This window comes from Wyeomyia smithii, chromosome 3, assembly GCF_029784165.1.
Source record: "Wyeomyia smithii strain HCP4-BCI-WySm-NY-G18 chromosome 3, ASM2978416v1, whole genome shotgun sequence".
In the NCBI taxonomy this organism is placed as follows: Eukaryota; Metazoa; Arthropoda; class Insecta; order Diptera; family Culicidae; genus Wyeomyia; species Wyeomyia smithii.
In genome coordinates this window covers 134464966-134484068 of record NC_073696.1, presented here as the reverse complement: position 1 = coordinate 134484068, position 19103 = coordinate 134464966, and the positions used below count along the sequence as shown (strand labels likewise).

Below are 19103 nucleotides of genomic sequence, written 5' to 3'. Positions count from 1 at the left end.
GTTACGCGATTCTCTACCGTGAAGAGAGTCGCGCTACATTGTCAGCGGTTACTTTTTGAAATACTGTAGAAATACTACCGAAAAAAACATTTGCCGAAGTGGTAACATGTCCTACATATATTTAAATTTAAGATTCTTCATTTAATATGAAAATACAAGATCGGTGTAACGCTTGTTAATTACAAACAAAATAATTTAAACAGTAAGATGTTTAAAATTATTAAAAATCCGGGTAAAATCATTCATTGATAGTATTTGGTCCTACTCGATGCTGCTTGACTGCCGAATATATAATATCCAATATTTCAGTCTCGCATTTTTCTGCAAGTTCGACAGGTAAACTTGACTACTTTTTTTCAATCAACTGTGCAAAAGCAGTATGCCTTCCTTCATCGGCGATATACTTGTCGAGCAAGGTAGACATTTTGTTGTCAATTTCTTCCGCTTTTCGTTTTCTTGTTGATGGTGTCGAAAATGGTCTGGTCTCGTTCTTCGCTTCCCTCTGGATTTCGCTCCAAATGTTCTTCAACCATGTCATGAAAGTCAGTGCTTTGGCTTACATCAGTATAGTTACTGGTTGATCTGAAAGTTTGAAATAGTTATGTTTAGAATTGATTGATTGATTGTCCCCTCCAGAACTTTGAATCTCCAGTTTTGTTCAATATAGGTATTACTATTTATTAGGATATCAATGGTTAGTTGACCTTTGAATCTCACATAGCGTTAGAGCTTATCTGATTTTCAGCTCCATCGGACTCCCGGAAATCATGCCTCGAAGTGGACAAAGTGTCACTTTTTTGACCGGTGAAAATGAGCACAGCAAGAAAGAAACTTTCCACAACGAACATGTTTGAAGCCAAATGTCTTAGAAATGCTAGAAACGTCGATAATTGTTGTTTTCTAAGAAAGTTTGTTTTGAAGAAAATTTTAAAAAATCAAAAGAACGTCCAGAAATGGTGTTATCAACAAAAAATTTCTTGAAACAAAACTATCTGAAATTTAGGAATATTCGAGCTGAAGTCAACTGATTGTGATGAAAAAAATGACCTTTGGATCTCGTTTATAACTAGACCTTTAAAGCTCCTCTTGAAAAAAGTCTCCATTAAAAATTCAGTTCAATGCACAGATTCATGAAATTGTCAAAATCGAAAAATTTGTTTTTTAAAGCCAAATGTTTCAGAAATGTGAAACGTCAACTTTTTTCGACAGAAAAAATCTTTCTAATACTTGAAAAATTTCTGAGCTGGAAGACTCTCGCAGAAAATTAATTGCTTGTGTTAAGGGTGAGGGACGTGAGCACGCCAAACGTTAAAAAAAAGAACTTACTTTCTACTTGTCACATGATCCTTCAAGAAAAACATCTGTTCAATAAACGCTCACGAGTTATCTCTATCGTACCCATCTGCACCTGATCGATGCGCTAGCTCGGTAGCTTTCAATTCTTTAACGAACCGATCTCTGAGAGATCGCCAACGGGTGGTTAACGATTTAGCTGCAAAATGTAGAATAAGATGAATGAATATAAAGCCTATCATCAAATACAGTTTCTTTATCGGAATGGAATGCAAGTCTATCACACTCTCAATTTCACAATATTTACGCATCACATTTTCAAATTATAATACATTTTAATATATCACATTATAATCAGTAAAGTAATTGCAGTTCCATTACATGTGTTATGTGTCTTTGTCTCATCTGTCTTCACAAAAAAGCAACCGCGACAAGAATACCGTTTGATAAGTTTGCAAAATTGAGTTAAGACAAAAATACAATGAACTTACCTTCTAAGCCGGTTTCCGCAGCTAATTGCTCCCACAACTTATTTTTATTATGATTTAATTTGTATGCTCTCATTGTTTTGTCGTATAAGATTGTATTTTCTCTGACAAAAGCAATAACTTTTTCGTTAAGGCTGGTTTCTGTTTCCTGGAAAAAAGTGAAACATATAGATAAATTTGAAACAACGCGGCTCTTCTAGTTCAGTTGCAAATTCAATAGGATGCTTCTTTATTAACACATCATTGTTTTGACTCACCGTTTCATTACAGTTTGATTACTCCACTTGTTCCATGTAGTAATAAATATTGATAAATCAATCTATGCGATATAAAAACTTGAAAACACAAACAAGAAAAATACCAAGCTGCTGTACACGATCAAAAAAGCGATTTATTTTCTTTTTTCCGCAATGTTAACCGCAAAATTCAAGAGATGTCAAATCTTGCGGCAGACTTTGCGATTGATGTTGCGTTTAGTACAGTTTAGAACCCAGCCGCAAATTCAGTCCGGACTCATTGTGGGCAGAGTCAATGTTTATATAGAGTCGCGCGAAGAGAAAATCTATCGTTTCGGCAGCACAGTTTTTGTGCCGTTTGTTGCCAAGAACTATACAGTTCTGTTTTTCACCATGCATAAGCGGATATCGTTATTTGAAATTCTTCACAAGGTATACAGTTTTGAAAGATTACACCGGTGATGTTTTGTTAAATTTAAGTGAACCAGTGTACAGGTTTACGGTTGGATTAAAATGTGTAAGTAAAACTTCGGAAAAACACATATTCTTTATTACGCTCAATTACAACACTTTTCATCCACTCTTAACATTATCACCTTGTTTATTTACATTGTTCGATTGGTACCCTCGTTTGACACTGATTTGGTTCCTTAGGTTTCATCTTTGCGGGACTCTTATAAACATAGACTCTGATCAAAAACATCATATCAAGAAGACTGGCATCTTTGGATCGATCCCATACAAATGACAAGCGTCAAATCAAACAGCGCACTCCCTCTATTAAAGGTGGAGGTTTGCATCGCTGCGAAGACAGAGTGGGCGTATGTGGTGGTCCAACCTGTGCGTTCGGCTCGCATTCGCATCGCCAGCACGCACACTAGCATGCGTCAGTGCCACTTTTACTCGAAAGACTGCGCTGCTAAAACTGTCGCTCAATCTCAGGCAGAGTTCCCAGTCTTCTTGATATGATGTTTTTGCTCTGATTGTGGGTTGTCGCATATGATTCCATGTATTGTGATTTCAGAGAAAAATTAGAATTTTGCGCTCTAACTGACAACCGCAACTGACAACCGAAAATGACAATCTCAGACAGCACCGATAAAAATGCGACTCAAAAACTTGTTTGTCAAAGCGTATGCACTCTTAATTTACTTCAATTGAAATTGAAAAGCATTGACTTATAGCGAATTTCTTTATTCCACTGTGTGCGGGCAAAACTGCCGAGGAATAATAAAACGTCATCGCCATTTAAGACGCAAGTAAGAAAGAGATGTCAGATAACTGTTTACGAATATAGCACGTGCGGAAGTGGGTTGAATCTGACAAATTTTACAGTGCGCTTCGGGCAGCACGACAGGACAAAACTGGGTCAAAATCGAGCGAATAAAGAAGGGTTTTGACAGCAGTTAGTGCGCTTCCGGGTCAAAACGAGGTGAGTTGGTAGAATAAAAAAATTCGCTATTAGTGCCGCCTTGATTTCTTGCCCTTGACTATGCAGCAGAGCCGCATTATGGTTTGCAATCAGAATGTTCTACGAAAAAAAACTAGTTATAATCCATTTTTTGATGTTGCTTGAACAGTATGCAATATAACATAGTTTTCACAAAAAATGACCTTCCGTGCTTCGACGAATTGAAGTTTCGGACTTCGTTAGTATTGTTATAGTTCGGCCATTTGGAGCTGTTTGCAAAATACTGTTTCGATATTTAATGGTCCCCATGGCGTTGCCTCCGCTCTAATTTCGAGGTCAACCAACTTGTCACGTAACTTTGGCGTTTGGCCCATGGCAAAAAAAAATAGTCTTATGAATACCACATTATTTTTTCACTGTTCACGGAACTAAAATCACTAAAATTACCAGTTAACATCATCTCCTTTTATGTTTAACATTTACTTCTAGCGAAAATCCGAAGCTTCTGAGCCCTACTGCTAAACGAAATTCGAAGGCCTAATTTCCCCATAACTTCTATTGGCTCCAGCATGGAATTCCTAAGCTCCAGAAAGTCTTGTTTTGGAAATTTGTTTCCTTGGATAACATAAATGTTTTCCAGTACCGCAAAAGCGTACAGCGCATTGTTTCTATGTCTGTTTCTTGACTCTTCAAAAATAAGCTTTATTACTATCATAACATGTAGCGTTATTACTATCATAACATGTTAGACATAATTGTCCCACGACTTTTATTTTATATATCATGGCATTGTTGTGATAAATACATCAAATCGACAAAAGCATGCGAACTTCAACAAACCAGTAAAAATAGGCGAAATGGTGCCCATCGCTGATGGCAATAAATCGTACATGCCTTTGATGATGAATATGATATTCTTTTCTCGATCAAGACAAACGAAAACCTAAAGCCTGTAGTACACTCTTTGTCTAATGGTCAAATATTTGACCTTCTGACATAATGGTCAAATTTATTTGACATCATGGTTGTTGTTTGCCCGTGTTTGCCCCATGTTAAACTTGGAGAGTGACAAACAATTATATTTGACCAAATTTTTATCGGTCAAAAAATGACAAATATTTGACGCTCGGTCAAAGAGTGTAATACAGGCTTAAGAAACAAATAAGACGACTCTAATTAACTAATGAGGAGTAGAGAATAAAACTTATTCGGATATTTTTGTATTTCAATTACGAACATTTTACTATCCCCAGTTGAACGTGTATCGATTGCTATTCCTTACAGCACTTTTTTACCAGTGTTTGAGATGTCTGACAGTTGCGGGTGTTGCTTCTTCTTTTTCTTGAAAGTACCCTGCATTCTAATTTTTTTGTGAAAGGACAATATTCAATATAGCTGTCAAAAATACGGATCATTAACCGGATCCATTGTGCTTAGGCCTTTAGGCCTTAACGGTGGGGAGCCTGAGAATAAACCCATGCTTATGTCCTTTTTGACATCGGATGGCCTGGTTCTACTAAGATTCGAACCCAAGACCATCCGTTTGACAAAGCGGACTCTGTAACCTTGCGGCTACGCAGCTCCCCAGAAACCTTTGCTATAGTTTGGGAAGCTAATCAATTAAACTTTATTGAATATATCTTTTGTTCTTTAATTTATATAATTTATCATTATATCCTATTAATCTATAAAAGCGTAAATTATGTTTTTATTTAGGTCTGTTTTAATTTTTAAATCTGTGCTGCAGTTGAAAAATAATGAAAAAACCCAAAATTAATCCACCTAGCGGTGAGACCCTGCCTTTCTCTTTCGGACTTATCATTTGGTTGAATAGATTTACATGAAACCCCCTTTCTGGTAGCCAAAAGCATAACTATACCAAACATTTCGGAAGTAAAATGAAATAAATATGTTTTAAATATCTGATGCTATTTTTTTCCTGGTATAATCGAAACGTCACTTTACTCTTATCTAGGTCGGACTCGATCATATATCATTTTAGATTCAACTTTTTGTAATAGGAAAATTTTCCCTGCTGAAAAACAGTCTAAAAAGACCAAATATCATCCACTATGAGAAATAGTGGAACAGTAGAAAATAGTAATTTTTTAGATAGTAGCTTCCAGTTTCATTACTCAATGTGAGTTATTCAGGAACCGGGATAATGCTTAGAGGCCGAGAATCAACTCCATACTTCATTTTGAAATCCGATTTTGCGACTTATGGTTTCTGGGAAACAACCTTAAATAGGGTTGTTAAGCTATAACAGTTTTTTATATCATCTGAAAGGTCTGCATTTTCTAAGTCAAGCCTGTAGTACACTCTTTGTCTAATGGTCAAATATTTGACCTTCTGACATAATGGTCAAATTTATTTGTAATCATGGTTGTTGTTTGCCCGTGTTTGCCCCATGTTAAAATTGGAGAGTGACAAATAATTATCTTTGACCAAATTTTTATCTGTCAAAAAGTGACAAATATTTGACGCTCGGTCAAAGAGTGTACTACAGGCTTAAAACGTGATTAATTTTTTTTCTATCGTTGTCCTTAGCTTTTTGAATCACGATTTAAAACTGCAGGAAATTGCTACAATGACAGTTCGCCCATATACACAATTGTCATTGTAGCGATTCTGGAGCGAATTTCTATTCTTCATTTAAAAATCGAAGGAGAATGATATACACACTTAGATATTATCACCGAGTACGGTAAAATACATTACCGAGATTTCAACAGCTGAGATCTCGGTAAAAGTCTCGGTAATAAATTAAAATACCGAGATTCTGTAAAACCTAAAATTTAAAAACTGTCACACTTTAACGAGATTCTCGGTAATGTTTTACCGAAATACTCAATAAATAATTACGGAACTCGGAAAATTATTACAGAATTATTACGAGAACTTCGGTAAAATTTGCTGAAGTACGTATTTTGCGGTTTTTTCAGATAAACTCAGAATATGATCAAAACCGATTAAATATACAAATAAATTTATTAATTATTAAGAAACTGATTCAACAAAACATAGCATTAGTCCCAACAAACATTCGCTAGCTTCAGTTAAACCTATCAATTGAATAATGGTTGAACTGAAGCATCAAGAGCTGAATAAAAATACTTGTTGGATTATGTGTTGTACAAATGACAACTCGAGTAAAACTCATGCTTTTATTCAGATACTGGCATTTTGCTGAACAAGGCATTTTAAAAATGTTTAAAGATGATTTTTATATCTCTTATTCAATATGACTGGCCAATTCAGCGCAAAGTCGAACAATAATAATTTTCTTCTAAATCAAAGTTTACTATTTAGCCTAAAAAATAAACCCTGGTAGTGACATTGAATAAACTTTCAACAAGCGTCACCAAACTTCTATGTTTGTTTTGTGCAAAAAGTCATCATTGTTCCGTAAACTTTTCGCCTAATTGTTTTTCTCGCAATAATATGGATAGATCGTATAAAAAATATAAAAAAAGTGGAGCTTATCATCGAAAATTGACAAAAACTCGTGAAAAGTATGAAAAAGTTTTCAAACAACTATACAGTAACGCTCGATTGGAAGTATGTGAAAAAAATATTCCGACTTCAAAGCCATTTTTGTCTCCGCTACAACAAAATGTCAATTACCGTGAGTCAATCTAAACATTCCGTTACAATAAGTTATAGGTACAATTTTTTTATACCACAGATAAACCTGAAGCCACGCGTTTTCCCACAACTCATGATTCAATATGCATCGCACCCATTTCCGAAATCATTTCAGATGGAAATATATCAGAAAATAGTAACGAAACACTCAATGAACCACTGATCCGGTTACATCCGAATTTCAATGAGTGTCCGAAACCTCAGCATGGCAACAATTCAGATGAACTTTTTCGAGTATGGGCACTTCGTCATAGCATTACTCATCATGCTTTGAAAGATTTACTGACAATAGTTAAACAACATTACCACGATAAAACTTTGCCGTCAGATCCAAGAACTCTCCTGGGTACTCCACGAAATAGCAGTAAACTGTGCCTTCCAATCAGCGGAGGTAAATATTGGCACCACGGACTTAGATTTATCTACTGATATTGTTATAAGTATCAACATCAATATTGAGGGTTTACCCATACATAAAAGTTCGAAGTTTCAACTTTGGCCTATTTTGTGCAATGTCCACGAATATCCCGATTTACAAGTATTACCTATAGGAATATTCATTGCAAAAACCAAACCTGCAGATGTTAACGAGTTCCTGACACCTTTTGTGGATGAAATTATCCCTTTTCTAAAGAATGGTGTTGTTGTGAATGATCACAAAGTAAGCATCAAACTCAGGTGTTTTATTTGCGACTCGCCAGCGCGAGCATTCGTCAAAGGTGTGTAATAGACTTTTCACAATAAGCACGCTTTTTCTAGACCTGGTTCGTTATTAGAATGTTACATATGAAAATTAAAAATATCAGAGCACAAACATCTCTTCTATCATTTTACAAAGCCGTAAACCTTTTTCATTTATTATACTTTAATTTATAGGAGTCGTGAATTTCAACGGAAAAAATGGATGTCTGAAGTGTACGATAACTGGAGAATATTCCCACATTTCTCGTACCGTGGTGTTTCCATCTATCCGTTGCCCACTGCGAACTGATGAAATATTTCGTCGTAAAGAGTATGGTAGACACCACACGGCTCGGGAGTCACCTTTACTAAAAATTCCAGGGCTCGACATGATCCAGGATTTCGTGGTTGCTGATCAATTACACCTGTTAGAGCTAGGAATAATGAAACGCTTATTAACTGGATGGAGAGATGGTAACCTAGGTTTTGCAGGAAAAATGAGTGCATATCAAATACAACATTTATCAGCTATGATTGAAAGCGTGAAACTGCCAAAAGAAGTTCACCGAAAAATGCGAGGAATAGATTGTCTGGCATTTTGGAAAGGAACAGAGTGTCGTACGTTTTTAAATTATGTGGGAATTGTTGTTTTAAAAGGTGTGTTAAACGAAACTTTATATAAACATTTTTTGTTGCTTTTTACAGCAGTAACGATTTGTTCATCAGATTTTCATGCAAATTTACGACCAACAGCACAGGGCCTTTTCGAAAAATTTATTCAAGAATTCATGATAATTTATGGAGAACAATACATAACTAGTAATATTCACAACCTAGAACACATTGTTGGCGACGTGGATCGATTTGGATCATTAAACACAATATCGGCTTATCCATTCGAAAGTTATTTATCTCAGATTAAAAATTTTGTACGGCAGGGTAACAACTGTTTAGAACAAGTTGTTAACAGGTTGCTTGAAAAAAATGAACAACTGAAACAAAAAAAAAATTTTACACCCAAAGTGACAAGACGAGGAAGCTTTGTTCAATGTGAAATCAAAAACGGACTATTAATTAGCAACACATTCAAAGACTCATGTTTTTTGGCAAAAAACTTAGACATAGTACAGATGACCGATGCTACAATTGATATTTTTAATAACATTACTATTCATGGCTCCCCCGTATCAAATTTCTGTAACTTTTTTGATTTTCCAATTCCTTCATCAAAACTATATATTTTTTTGACAAATTTATGTATTAGTTCCAGGAAGGCATACACTATAAATGAAATGTTTTGTAAGTTTGTAGTTGTCCCGTATACGCGAAACAATGTTGTATTGTTACCGTTACTTCATACATTTTGTGCTGACTAAAAAGATAAACACAAGCTCAACAAATTTAACAGTTCAAAGTTCCTAGAAACATATGTATTTTAAGCGAGAAAACATGTCAAATTTACATTAAAAACAACTTCAGGAAATTTGTAATAAAAGTAACACATTAAAACTTCTAATTTATGCTATATGAGAACCATCAAAATTACATTACTATCTCATTTTTATAAATGGCTAGATTATCTTCTTGTTTATCTTCGACTTCATTGCTGTCTTCACCTTCCGTTCCAATTTCATCGCCGTCTTCATCGTCAGCATCATCGGTATCAACATCTTCTCCGATATTTTCACAAATTTCCTCTTTTTCATATTCCTCAAGCGGATTATTCTTGTCGTATTCTTGAACGCCATCTTCTTCTTCAATTTCATTCAGATTCAAAACGTGATTCTCAATTTTCAGGATTTCCGTCAGGGAATTGTTAATATTGTTCGTTTCTAAAATATATGGGATAGTTTAAATCATTTGAGTACAATGTTTAGTAACAGGCTCCTTTACCTTTATCACATTTCTTCGCTTTTTGTTTACCTCTCCGATGAATCGTTGGTTGGCGCAAGCCTTTTGCTTGACTACGTGTTTTCGAGTTTCGCAACACCTGCTTGAAAAAATTTTCCAGGAGTTTTTTCGAAAAGGTAGGGTTAACGTTATGAACGATTCTGAAGAAAACACATAAAATATTTTTGCAATCTTTCATTGCAAACTTCGGAATATTGCTCTTGCTTCCCCCGCTTCATGAGCAATTCAACATGACATTACGCTCGAAGAACTGGTCGACCAAAGCATAGCACATATTTTGACCGTTACAATTGTCACCAGTATGACCAATTACTTTATGCATAAAGACCATCTTGAAATAAATTATTATTGTGATCTCTTTATATGTGATTAATGGTAATATACTTACAAGTTTATCAGTATAAGTTTCATCAGTCAAATTCTTTTCTAATTGTTTAATATCTTCGATTGATGCCGCTGGTGAGAAAGTAAAGTTTTGGTTGTCTACAATATTGTTTGCCTGTGAACGGAATGCAGCTGCTATTTTGACATCGAAGTCGCTTTTCAATGCAGCTACTGTTCTCGCCAGCAATACCTCAATAGTATTAACGATTTCCGTTTTGGTTTTCGCACATTGTTCTTAAATTTTCTTTGATATGTCTTGTACGATCTTTTCGCTATCTAGGGAAGGCTAAAAATCAAAAAAGGTTCAGATTTGTCTTAAGTCGACAGATCATTTTGAAAGTCTATTTAACATATAATATTCACCTGTGAGATTGAGCACGTATTCTCCAGAAATAACATTGTTATCCTCTGTGTTCTCCTGTTGAAGATATTCTTGGTTGGAGGTTTGAAGGACTATTTGAGATGGCTGAAGTGATTGGCTGACTGTGTCATTGTCAAGTACTTGTAGAACGTTTTGCAACGGTTGTCTATGATGCATTGCAAAAGGTTGGCTGATTACATTAGGAGAAAATGTAACATTCTCTTTTCCAGAGTTGAACGCGTTTAAATACTGTTCGGCCGTTGGCTGTTGTGATTGCAGGAAATGTATTCTCGGATTCTTTTTGGTTTTTTCCGTGGTGCGAAGTTCGATACGTCTGTTGACATTCCTGACAGGTCGGCTGCTTGCTGCTCCGCTGCTGCATAAGTTGCAATATGTTTCCGTTTGACTACACAAGGTAGTTTACTCCAAGAAGTGGCTGGCTTCGAGGAAGCATCCTTGCACAAGCTGTTCGCATTTTTGGTAGGCCACAACAGAACATTCCCACGAACCCACTGATGTGAAACCACCGACAACAAAGGAGCTCCAGCCTCTGTGGTTTGCACTACGACAAAATGATCTCCTGAAACAAGTATCGTAACACAATTTATATTTATTCAATGTTGGCTATTAATGCTGTATCTTACCATTACTCATGTTGGCTATAAAATTCAACCAGAACAGCAAAAAGAGAAAAGTGTGTTCAGCACCATCAAAAGCAAACTGTTTCACATGGATACACGTTTGACAGTTGCACATAAAAAGCACAGCGGGAAACAGTGTAACCAGTTGAATTAACAAAACGTTTCTTTGACTGTATTACAGCTTTTATACACTATGTACTCGGAGAAAATTAACTTATGAACAGCGTCAAATTATCCATGTGTAATAGGCGATTGTAAAACTCTCTTATGACTATTTTTAATACTGGTTATATATTTAGTCGAACAAATACTCGGGTAACGTTTTCAGAAACGTTCCTTGCATCACTACATGCATTTCCGAAGGTTTGACTTTATGATGTGAAATTATTGTTCAACTATTCAACTGTCCGAATGGAGTAAGTGGTTCGATTGAGAGACATGGATACAGAGGTTACGAGTTCGCGAACGGATTCGATGGTCTGAGGTATGCGTATAAAATTTCTGATTTTGATTTAACAGCAAAAAATAACGTGCAGATACAAGCATCTGGACTTATGTATACGAATTCGAAACGAGTGATCATAGTAAATAAAAAAATCCCGTTTTTTTTTTTTTTGAATAAAGTTTTGTTTAGAGGTGTAATTAGTTTTGATTTAACGTTTTGGCAGCTGCTATACAGTTGAATCTATATTTAGAATTATTCGAATGCTCGAAAAAATGGTCATGAACCAGTGTAATAAAAGCATTACATACGTTGTTCAAACCAAAGATTCAAGAGCATGAGCTATCAGTAGTATTTTATGACTGTGCAGTTTAACAAACACTAAACAAGCTAGGAATCGATCGAATATGCGTTTGACCTGACCAATGTTTTTGATTCAACGTATTATCAACCAATATTATTCAGCGTCAGTAAAACATCCTTGGAGCTGAATAAATTCTCTTTATTTGAGTGAACAAAGTTTGAACAAAAGTTGTGATTGAAAATAGCTCGACGATTATTTAGTATCCAGCTGAACAAAATTACTGAGCAAACGTTTTTCTAATGAAGAATTGATTGTTGGAACGTAATTGAATAAACGTATTCTAACAAATATAATGCAACATCAATAAAACTACCTTGGGGCTGAATAAATTCTCCTAATTTGTGTGAACAAAATATGAACAAAAGTTGTGGTTGTGAATAGTTCGGTGGTTATTCAGTATTTAGCCGAATAAATCTGTTTTTTAAACGTTATTTCAATGAGTAGTTGTTTGTTGGGGTGTAAACAGGACAGTTGTATTGCTTCTAGAAAATAAAGTAGCAACTACCACTCTGCAACTTCCACCTGGCGAAGCGAGTCGATAACCTGTTAAATTGAGTGAAGAAAGAATTGAATTAATCTTTTGTCTTCAAATATTCTTCGCAGCAAAATAAAAACAAAATCTAAAAAAGTATACTCACTAAATATTGAAGTTGGTTTGCAGATTTTTCCATAGTAATAATCAGCCGTAAATCCTGCTCGTTTTACATCTACACCGAAACACGAACAAAACTATTAGTGAAACACTCGTTATTTTGACAGTTCTGTTTTTCGGAATCTCGATAAGAGCTTTTTTGTTCGACGAAATCTCGGTTAAATGATGTCAGGGTTCCGAGTTTCGGTATTTTAGTTTACTGAACTCGTAAATTCCCTATTTTACGGTTTTCTTCGGTAAACAAATTTACGGTATTCCGGTAAACACGTTCGGTTTCCGATTTCTCAGTAATTTTTTTACGGAATAACGGTAAACTAAAAAGTTTTCAAGTAGTTCGGTATTAAGTATTACCGAGAAACCATTGTGCAGTTAAGTGTGAATAGTGTCTTGCCTCAAGCAAAAATATATCTCTTATCGTGCCTGATTGCAATACCTCTCAATGTGTTACCTGTCTTGTTCGTTTGGCTCGGATTTTGACATGTTCGTTTGGCTCACAACATTCTCTTCGCATATCTCTTCCTCTGAGTATTGCTAGTGGTAGATGGAAAAGTAAAGGTACGTTTAGACTATTAGACATGTCGGTCTTATTTTGACCACTGCAGAAATCGAAAGTCTGCTCGATTTACCGTTCGACATACTTTGTCGAATCTGTGTTTATGACGGTGTTCACACTGCTTGCACAAATCAAAAGGAAGAACTGCCAAATGAATGTCAAATGAATTCTTTTCCCTATTTCAATATTTGCCAGCACACAAGAAATGAAAATGATGTTTGTTATGGAAAGCCAAAACAAAAAACTGAAAAAAAAATCAAAGGTTGCTATGTTCTTGGAGTCGAACGAAAAGTAGAAACGTTCCTATTTCATTCGACATATCGAACGGCATGTCGAATCACAATATCGAATAGGTGTAAACGTAAAACAACATTGCATTCGATATATTTTCGAGCAATCAGCTCGAATCAGATGAAAAAATCAGATAGTCTAAACATACCTTAAGCAGTTTGACAGCCACTTCAATCACCTGCAATTAACTCATGTCTTGAGCTCAAACTTATTTGTGCCCATTCATCAAATAAAGGTGTATGAAAAGTGGCAATTATACGCTATCTCGTTTACGCATGTGTTGAGATGTTACACCCCGTACACCGCATATCACCTGATATCAGGCGATTCGTGCTATCGAGGCCATATCACCATCCATATTACCTGATATCCCATACAATCGAGCTGTCAACGGATATCACCTCGGCTGCATGCTATCGCGGATATCATGTTCAAAAACCAATAATAACCAAATTTCAAGCAGTTGGTAACACGGTCAACAGACATTTGACGCAACCCTACAAATTTCGCACTTCGCCTTGCATGAAAGAAAAAAGGAAGGAGATATTTTTGCTATAGAGTGCCTGTAAATATATAGAGTGGCTACACTGTCAATATTGGAATAAAAATTATCTGTCAGTGTCATTCCAATTGAGCAAACAACCTATTTAACACGTGTGGGGAAAAGAGAAAGTAAAGTGCCCATATATAACTAGAGCGGCGCCGTGTCATCCAAAGTAACGCTGGTAAACAACCCAATTGTCAACATGTGCGGGATGATAGCAAAAATTAGAGTGCCTATATATAACTAGAGTGGCGCCGTGTCATCCAAAGTAACGCTGGTAACACTGAACATCCTTTCTCTTTTCCCCACACGTGTTTAATAGGTTGTTTGCTCAATTGGAATGACACTGACAGATGATTTTTATTCCAATTTTGACAGTGTCGCCACTCTATATATTTACAGGCACTCTAAGAGAAAGGATGTTCAGTGTTACCAGTGTTACCAGCGTTACTTTGGATGACACGGCGCCACTCTACACGTTCGTAAATAATAACTCTAAAATGAGTAACATTTGACGCATTTTCGTAAAAAGTGGAACAACTCTTAAATTGAGTAACTCCACAAATACTCAAAACTGAGTAACACTAGGCGTCTTTAAAATGAGTCATTATTACCCAAAATTTGAGTACTACATTACTCATTTTTTGGGTACAGTTCAGTTTCATTACTGGCTAGAAATCCGCCACGGCCAATAAATGACACCATATGTTCATCAATAATTACCTTGTAATAAAAGTAAACAGTTATAATGCCTTCTGAGGCGCACACAATTAAAAAACATATGTCACAAACTGAAGCACATCGTAATCATCTTTCAAAATGGACGTCGTTATATGCGACTTTACTCAGAAAGAAGTTATATGGAGGGAACCCAAAAAGTGAGTCAAAGTTACTCAAAATCAAAAAGGACTTCTACTCTTTTTTTGACGTCTACGAACATCGTTCTAAACTGAGTCAGAGTTGCTCAGTTCATGAGTTATTATTTACGAGCGTGTAGTTATATATAGGCACTCTAATTTTTGCTATCATCCCGCACATGTTGACAATTGGGTTGTTTAGCTATATCGGCTTTTTATATCATCTGAAAGATCTGAATTTTCTAAGTAAAACGTGATTTAAAAAAAAATCTATCGTTGTCCTTCGCTTTTTAAATCACGATTTAAAACTGCTCTAAATCTACTCGAATCGCTACAATGACAGTTCGCCCATATACCAACTGTCATTGTAGCGATTTAGAGCAAATTTTTATTCTCCATTTAAAAATCGAAGGATAATGATATAAAGTTTTAATAAATCACGTTTTGCTTAGAAAATTACACTCTTTCAGATGATATATAAATATCGTAAATCCGTGAATAGAGTTCTCCAGGCGCGTTTGTATTAGTGCGATGTATTCGGTTTTTTCTTTGTTAGCTGTAAGAATTTTTTGTCACCTGTGAGAACTGTCATCTGAAAGAGTGATTAAAAAACTACCGAGTTTGATTCACACTCTCACAAATTTCAATATACAGTGTAAAGCGGGCCGTGTCGTAGTGTTCGTGAATTTTCGCTTGGAGAACTCTATCCAGCTTTCCACGAGCGGTAATGGCGGACAGTGCACGCAGCCCTTTCTGACGTTTTCTGTAGGTCAGGGAATTTTCAATCGCATGCGCGGATCATAATAAACAAAACTGTTTATCAAAGTTTCTATGCTACGATGCAACATTTCTGTGTTTTTCACTCCGTTACTGCGATTAAAAATTTGCTGACCTACAGAAAACGTCAAAATGGGCTGCGTGTACTGTCCGCCATTACCGCTCGTGGAAAGCTGGATAGATAAACAACCCAATTGCATATTAGAGTTCGCGTTGGTGCGAGCCAACTCACTGACATCTCTATCCTAATCCCATTGCTCTTGCTGTCTTGTTTTACCTTTGACCTGGTTTTGTTTTCTTCTCTTTTCAATCACCAAAGCAAATGTCAAATCATATCAGCTCACTCCAATGTGAACGCTCGAGGTGATATCCGATATCAGGTGATATCCGGTGTAGTCTGAACAAGGCATTAGCCCTTGAAACATTGCACGATGCCATAGGGATGGTTTTTGCAGATACACACGTTTTTCAAAAACATCTGGCATCTCTGGAAGCTGCTGATATTTGTTTGTTCCTAAGGAGAGACCTAAGGAGAGACAACTGGGTATAGATTTGCATCCACTTTGGGAACCACTCGCTGATTGGTTGAAATTGAAAACCCCGCGTGCATTAAAATTTATCATCAGGCTTGCTGGCAGTGTTGCCGAACTTCATGTTTCGTTGTTTTGATTTATGTTTATTTTTATTATGTCTCTTGTTATAATCCAAAATATTTTCAAGTGAACATTCAAAATAAAGTACAAAGCGTACAAATACGGGTGTAGTAAAAGATCCGACTTGGATCATCACTTATATCGATTACCAAAAGATCTAGAAGTGCGCAAGGAGATAATACGGTTTTGCGTGAAGCAAAAGAACAGCATACCGCTGCTCAATGTCGGAAGTAAAAGGTGTAGTGTAAGCTTATTTCTACTTTTGAATCCGTTCTGAATTAAGTTTGGAACATACCTGTTGAGGCATATTGCTTGTGCAGAGAATACAATTCAGATGGGCCAATGAATGAATCATAATCTTTGATGGTTGACAAGTTTGATTTTAAGGATATTAAAGATGCAGATTCTCCGGTAGCCCTCAGATCGTAAAACTATCGCCTGCAGGAGGAATTGTACATAATGCTGATAAAAAGCATTAAAAACATTCAAGTATTTTCCGAGTGAATGGCATCACTTACGAAAAATACAACAGGGATCATCGAGGTGAGTGAGTAAGAAGAGTAAGAAGCCAGATGTCTCCCCTTAGCACAGTGGGGAATCGCGGGCCATCAGCCAAAAAATTTTTTTTTCGTTACCTGTTTCATAATATTTTTCCTTCATTGCTATAACATTCAAGTGTCTAAATCCAAAATTTGGGCGCAATATCATAAAATCTGAATCTTTTATGATTTTTCAAAGCTTGGCGAACTGACGGTTTTTGTCTTTTTTTTTGAAAAAAAGTACATTACTTTTAAACGCTCTGTAGCTTCAATGAGAGATTGGATTTTTTTGACGTCAAAGGAAAAGTTGTTGTAAATATTGTGCAAAACAAACTTTTTCCATTAGATATTGTAAAATTTGGTCATAGTAGGCCTGACACTAGAAAAAATTAAAAAAAACGTGATTTTTTTTGTAGAAAAGTAGCTTAAAAGTTTAGTTGCCGCAGTTTGCCACGGTTGTGACTACATTCAAAATTTAGGTAAAAACGTAAGCTTTCAAATGCATACTGTCCGCTGCTGCGCAAAACTGCGCAAATTGTCACTTTAGTGAAAAAAGCGATAGCAGATTTTTTTAGTTTTTATTTTTGAAGTTGAAATTTCATCCAGGATTAATTTTAATCATAACCATGATACCCCATTAATGAAAATTTATGATATCGTACTCAATCCATAAGGATAAAATATAAATTTGGACAAAAATCACAAAATTTATAAATGAAAAGTTATAAAATAAGTGTTAAACAAGAAAACAGTGAACAAATCTGAAAAGTTAATTATCTCAAACTTTATCACTTTCTGCAAATTTAAAACAATACTAAAAACATTCAACCCTTCTCAACTTATGATCATGAAATTCGTTAAACTGATTGAAGTGTCAAATATTAGCAGCAAATTCATACCATCAAACTCCGGCCAACAATAGCCCGTTTGAAGATTGCTTTTGCTTCGCACTCGTTTGCATACAAAAGTAAAGCACACATTTTGCTTTATGAGAAAAAAACAAAGAACAGTCGTCGCCCTCCGCATCTTTTCGTATTCATTTAGAACGTTGTGTCATTCCAGTGTCTTAGTTTTCAAATTCATAAATTCGTTGAATTTTATTATGGAGCCTTCAACTTCAGCAACATCACCTAATTCAATGTCTAGTAAGTTGTCAATTCATTCATGAAACATAAGCGACTCTATTTAGAAGCACTATTAGAGTACAAGAAAAAAACGAACAGTGCAAAAAGGTTACCGGCAAATTGATGAAAAACAGCATATTTTACCTAAATCGCAGCATGTTTATGTATTCTCCACAAATAAAACATGTTTCAACATCATTTCTATAACTTTTCAGGAAAGTATGTTTTATAAGTTTAGTTTAAAATGCAAAATCATTTCAAATTTCTTACAAAATTGGAAAAAGTTCATAACGATCACTAATACTAATGCATCGACGTGAATATCATACCTTGTAGAACTGTCATCATACTTGGATCTTTGCTTTTATCATCATATTAGGATTGTCGATATTTAAAATAGAATATCGATATTTACTTTATCGATATTGAAAACGGCATCGATATTGAAATCGATATTGCGCATTAATATCGATATTTTATCGATATTTTCCTTTATGCACTAAGGTCGCTTTTTACGCGGATTCCGGAATTTACGCGTTTTTTCACGCGGATTCCGGAATTTACGCGGTATTTTTTTACGCGGATTCCGGAATTTACGCGGTATTTTTTTTTTTGCGCGGATTTCGGTTTTCCTTCACTCGGAATGCAGAATTAACGCTGTTTTTTTACGCGGATTCCGGCATTTACGCGTTTTTTTTTACGCGGCACGTAGCGACTTTAGTGTATATTTTTTGTTTGGCTTTCAGCAACCCGGTGGCATCGGCCTTGTTTCCCAAAGCTGCCGTGAAAGACAGTGGCGCTAGTCTCATTTATGTTTTTGAAGGTTTGTTCACACCGCAGTGTAAGCGCAACGAGCGAAGCATCATATATGTTGAAAACATTCTAAAATAATGCAACGCATTTTTTTTGTTTCATCAAGCAAACCACTCGACGTTTCGTGCAATAAATAGGGTAGGGAACATATTCTAAGCAGCCTTAGGAACCGCCTGTGTATTCAGACGAAATACTCGAAATGTGTTGGGTGAAACTCAAACAGTAGTATATCAATCTGTTCGCTATCGTTTTCTCTGTCAAAACTTGTTTTAAGATTGTAAAACTAAGTTAGCAAACTTTAACAATCATCAATCAAAGTTACCAATCGAGGGACACTATTCCAATCACCCCGAACCTATTTTAAGCAGTTTCCATATGTTTTGCAGGCGTTTTTTTTCAGCACCCTAAGTGGCTCCTGAATGGCTGCAATATAGGTCGAT

The 19103-nt window shown here is 35.8% G+C and overlaps 1 protein-coding gene, 1 long non-coding RNA gene and 2 pseudogenes across 3 annotated transcripts in view; 1 reads left to right on the top strand and 3 right to left on the bottom strand.

The window, feature by feature from the left end:
• The window catches only part of LOC129731407 (FAD synthase-like), a 172294-nt gene extending 163063 nt beyond the window's left edge, over positions 1-9231 (top strand). The window contains exons 1-2 of one of the 2 annotated variants that reach the window (XM_055691387.1): positions 6695-7467; positions 7953-9231. In XM_055691387.1, coding sequence (XP_055547362.1) covers positions 8147-9133 — 987 coding nt within the window. In that variant the 5' untranslated portion in view covers positions 6695-7467; positions 7953-8146 and the 3' untranslated portion in view covers positions 9134-9231. Of the gene's footprint in view, positions 1-6694; positions 7468-7952 lie in introns of those variants that run through there. The other variant, XM_055691386.1, reaches the window with a different exon arrangement.
• On the bottom strand, positions 239-4856 carry LOC129732933 (uncharacterized; annotated as a pseudogene).
• On the bottom strand, positions 8886-11067 carry LOC129728578 (uncharacterized; annotated as a pseudogene).
• Positions 11068-11977: 910 nt separating this feature from the next.
• Positions 11978-13518, bottom strand: LOC129731410 (uncharacterized). Its single transcript, XR_008729008.1, has 3 exons — positions 12961-13518; positions 12499-12567; positions 11978-12403 (listed from the first exon to the last, which is right to left on the bottom strand). It is a non-coding gene; the product is annotated as an uncharacterized LOC129731410 (long non-coding RNA).
• Positions 13519-19103: the final 5585 nt, after the last annotated feature.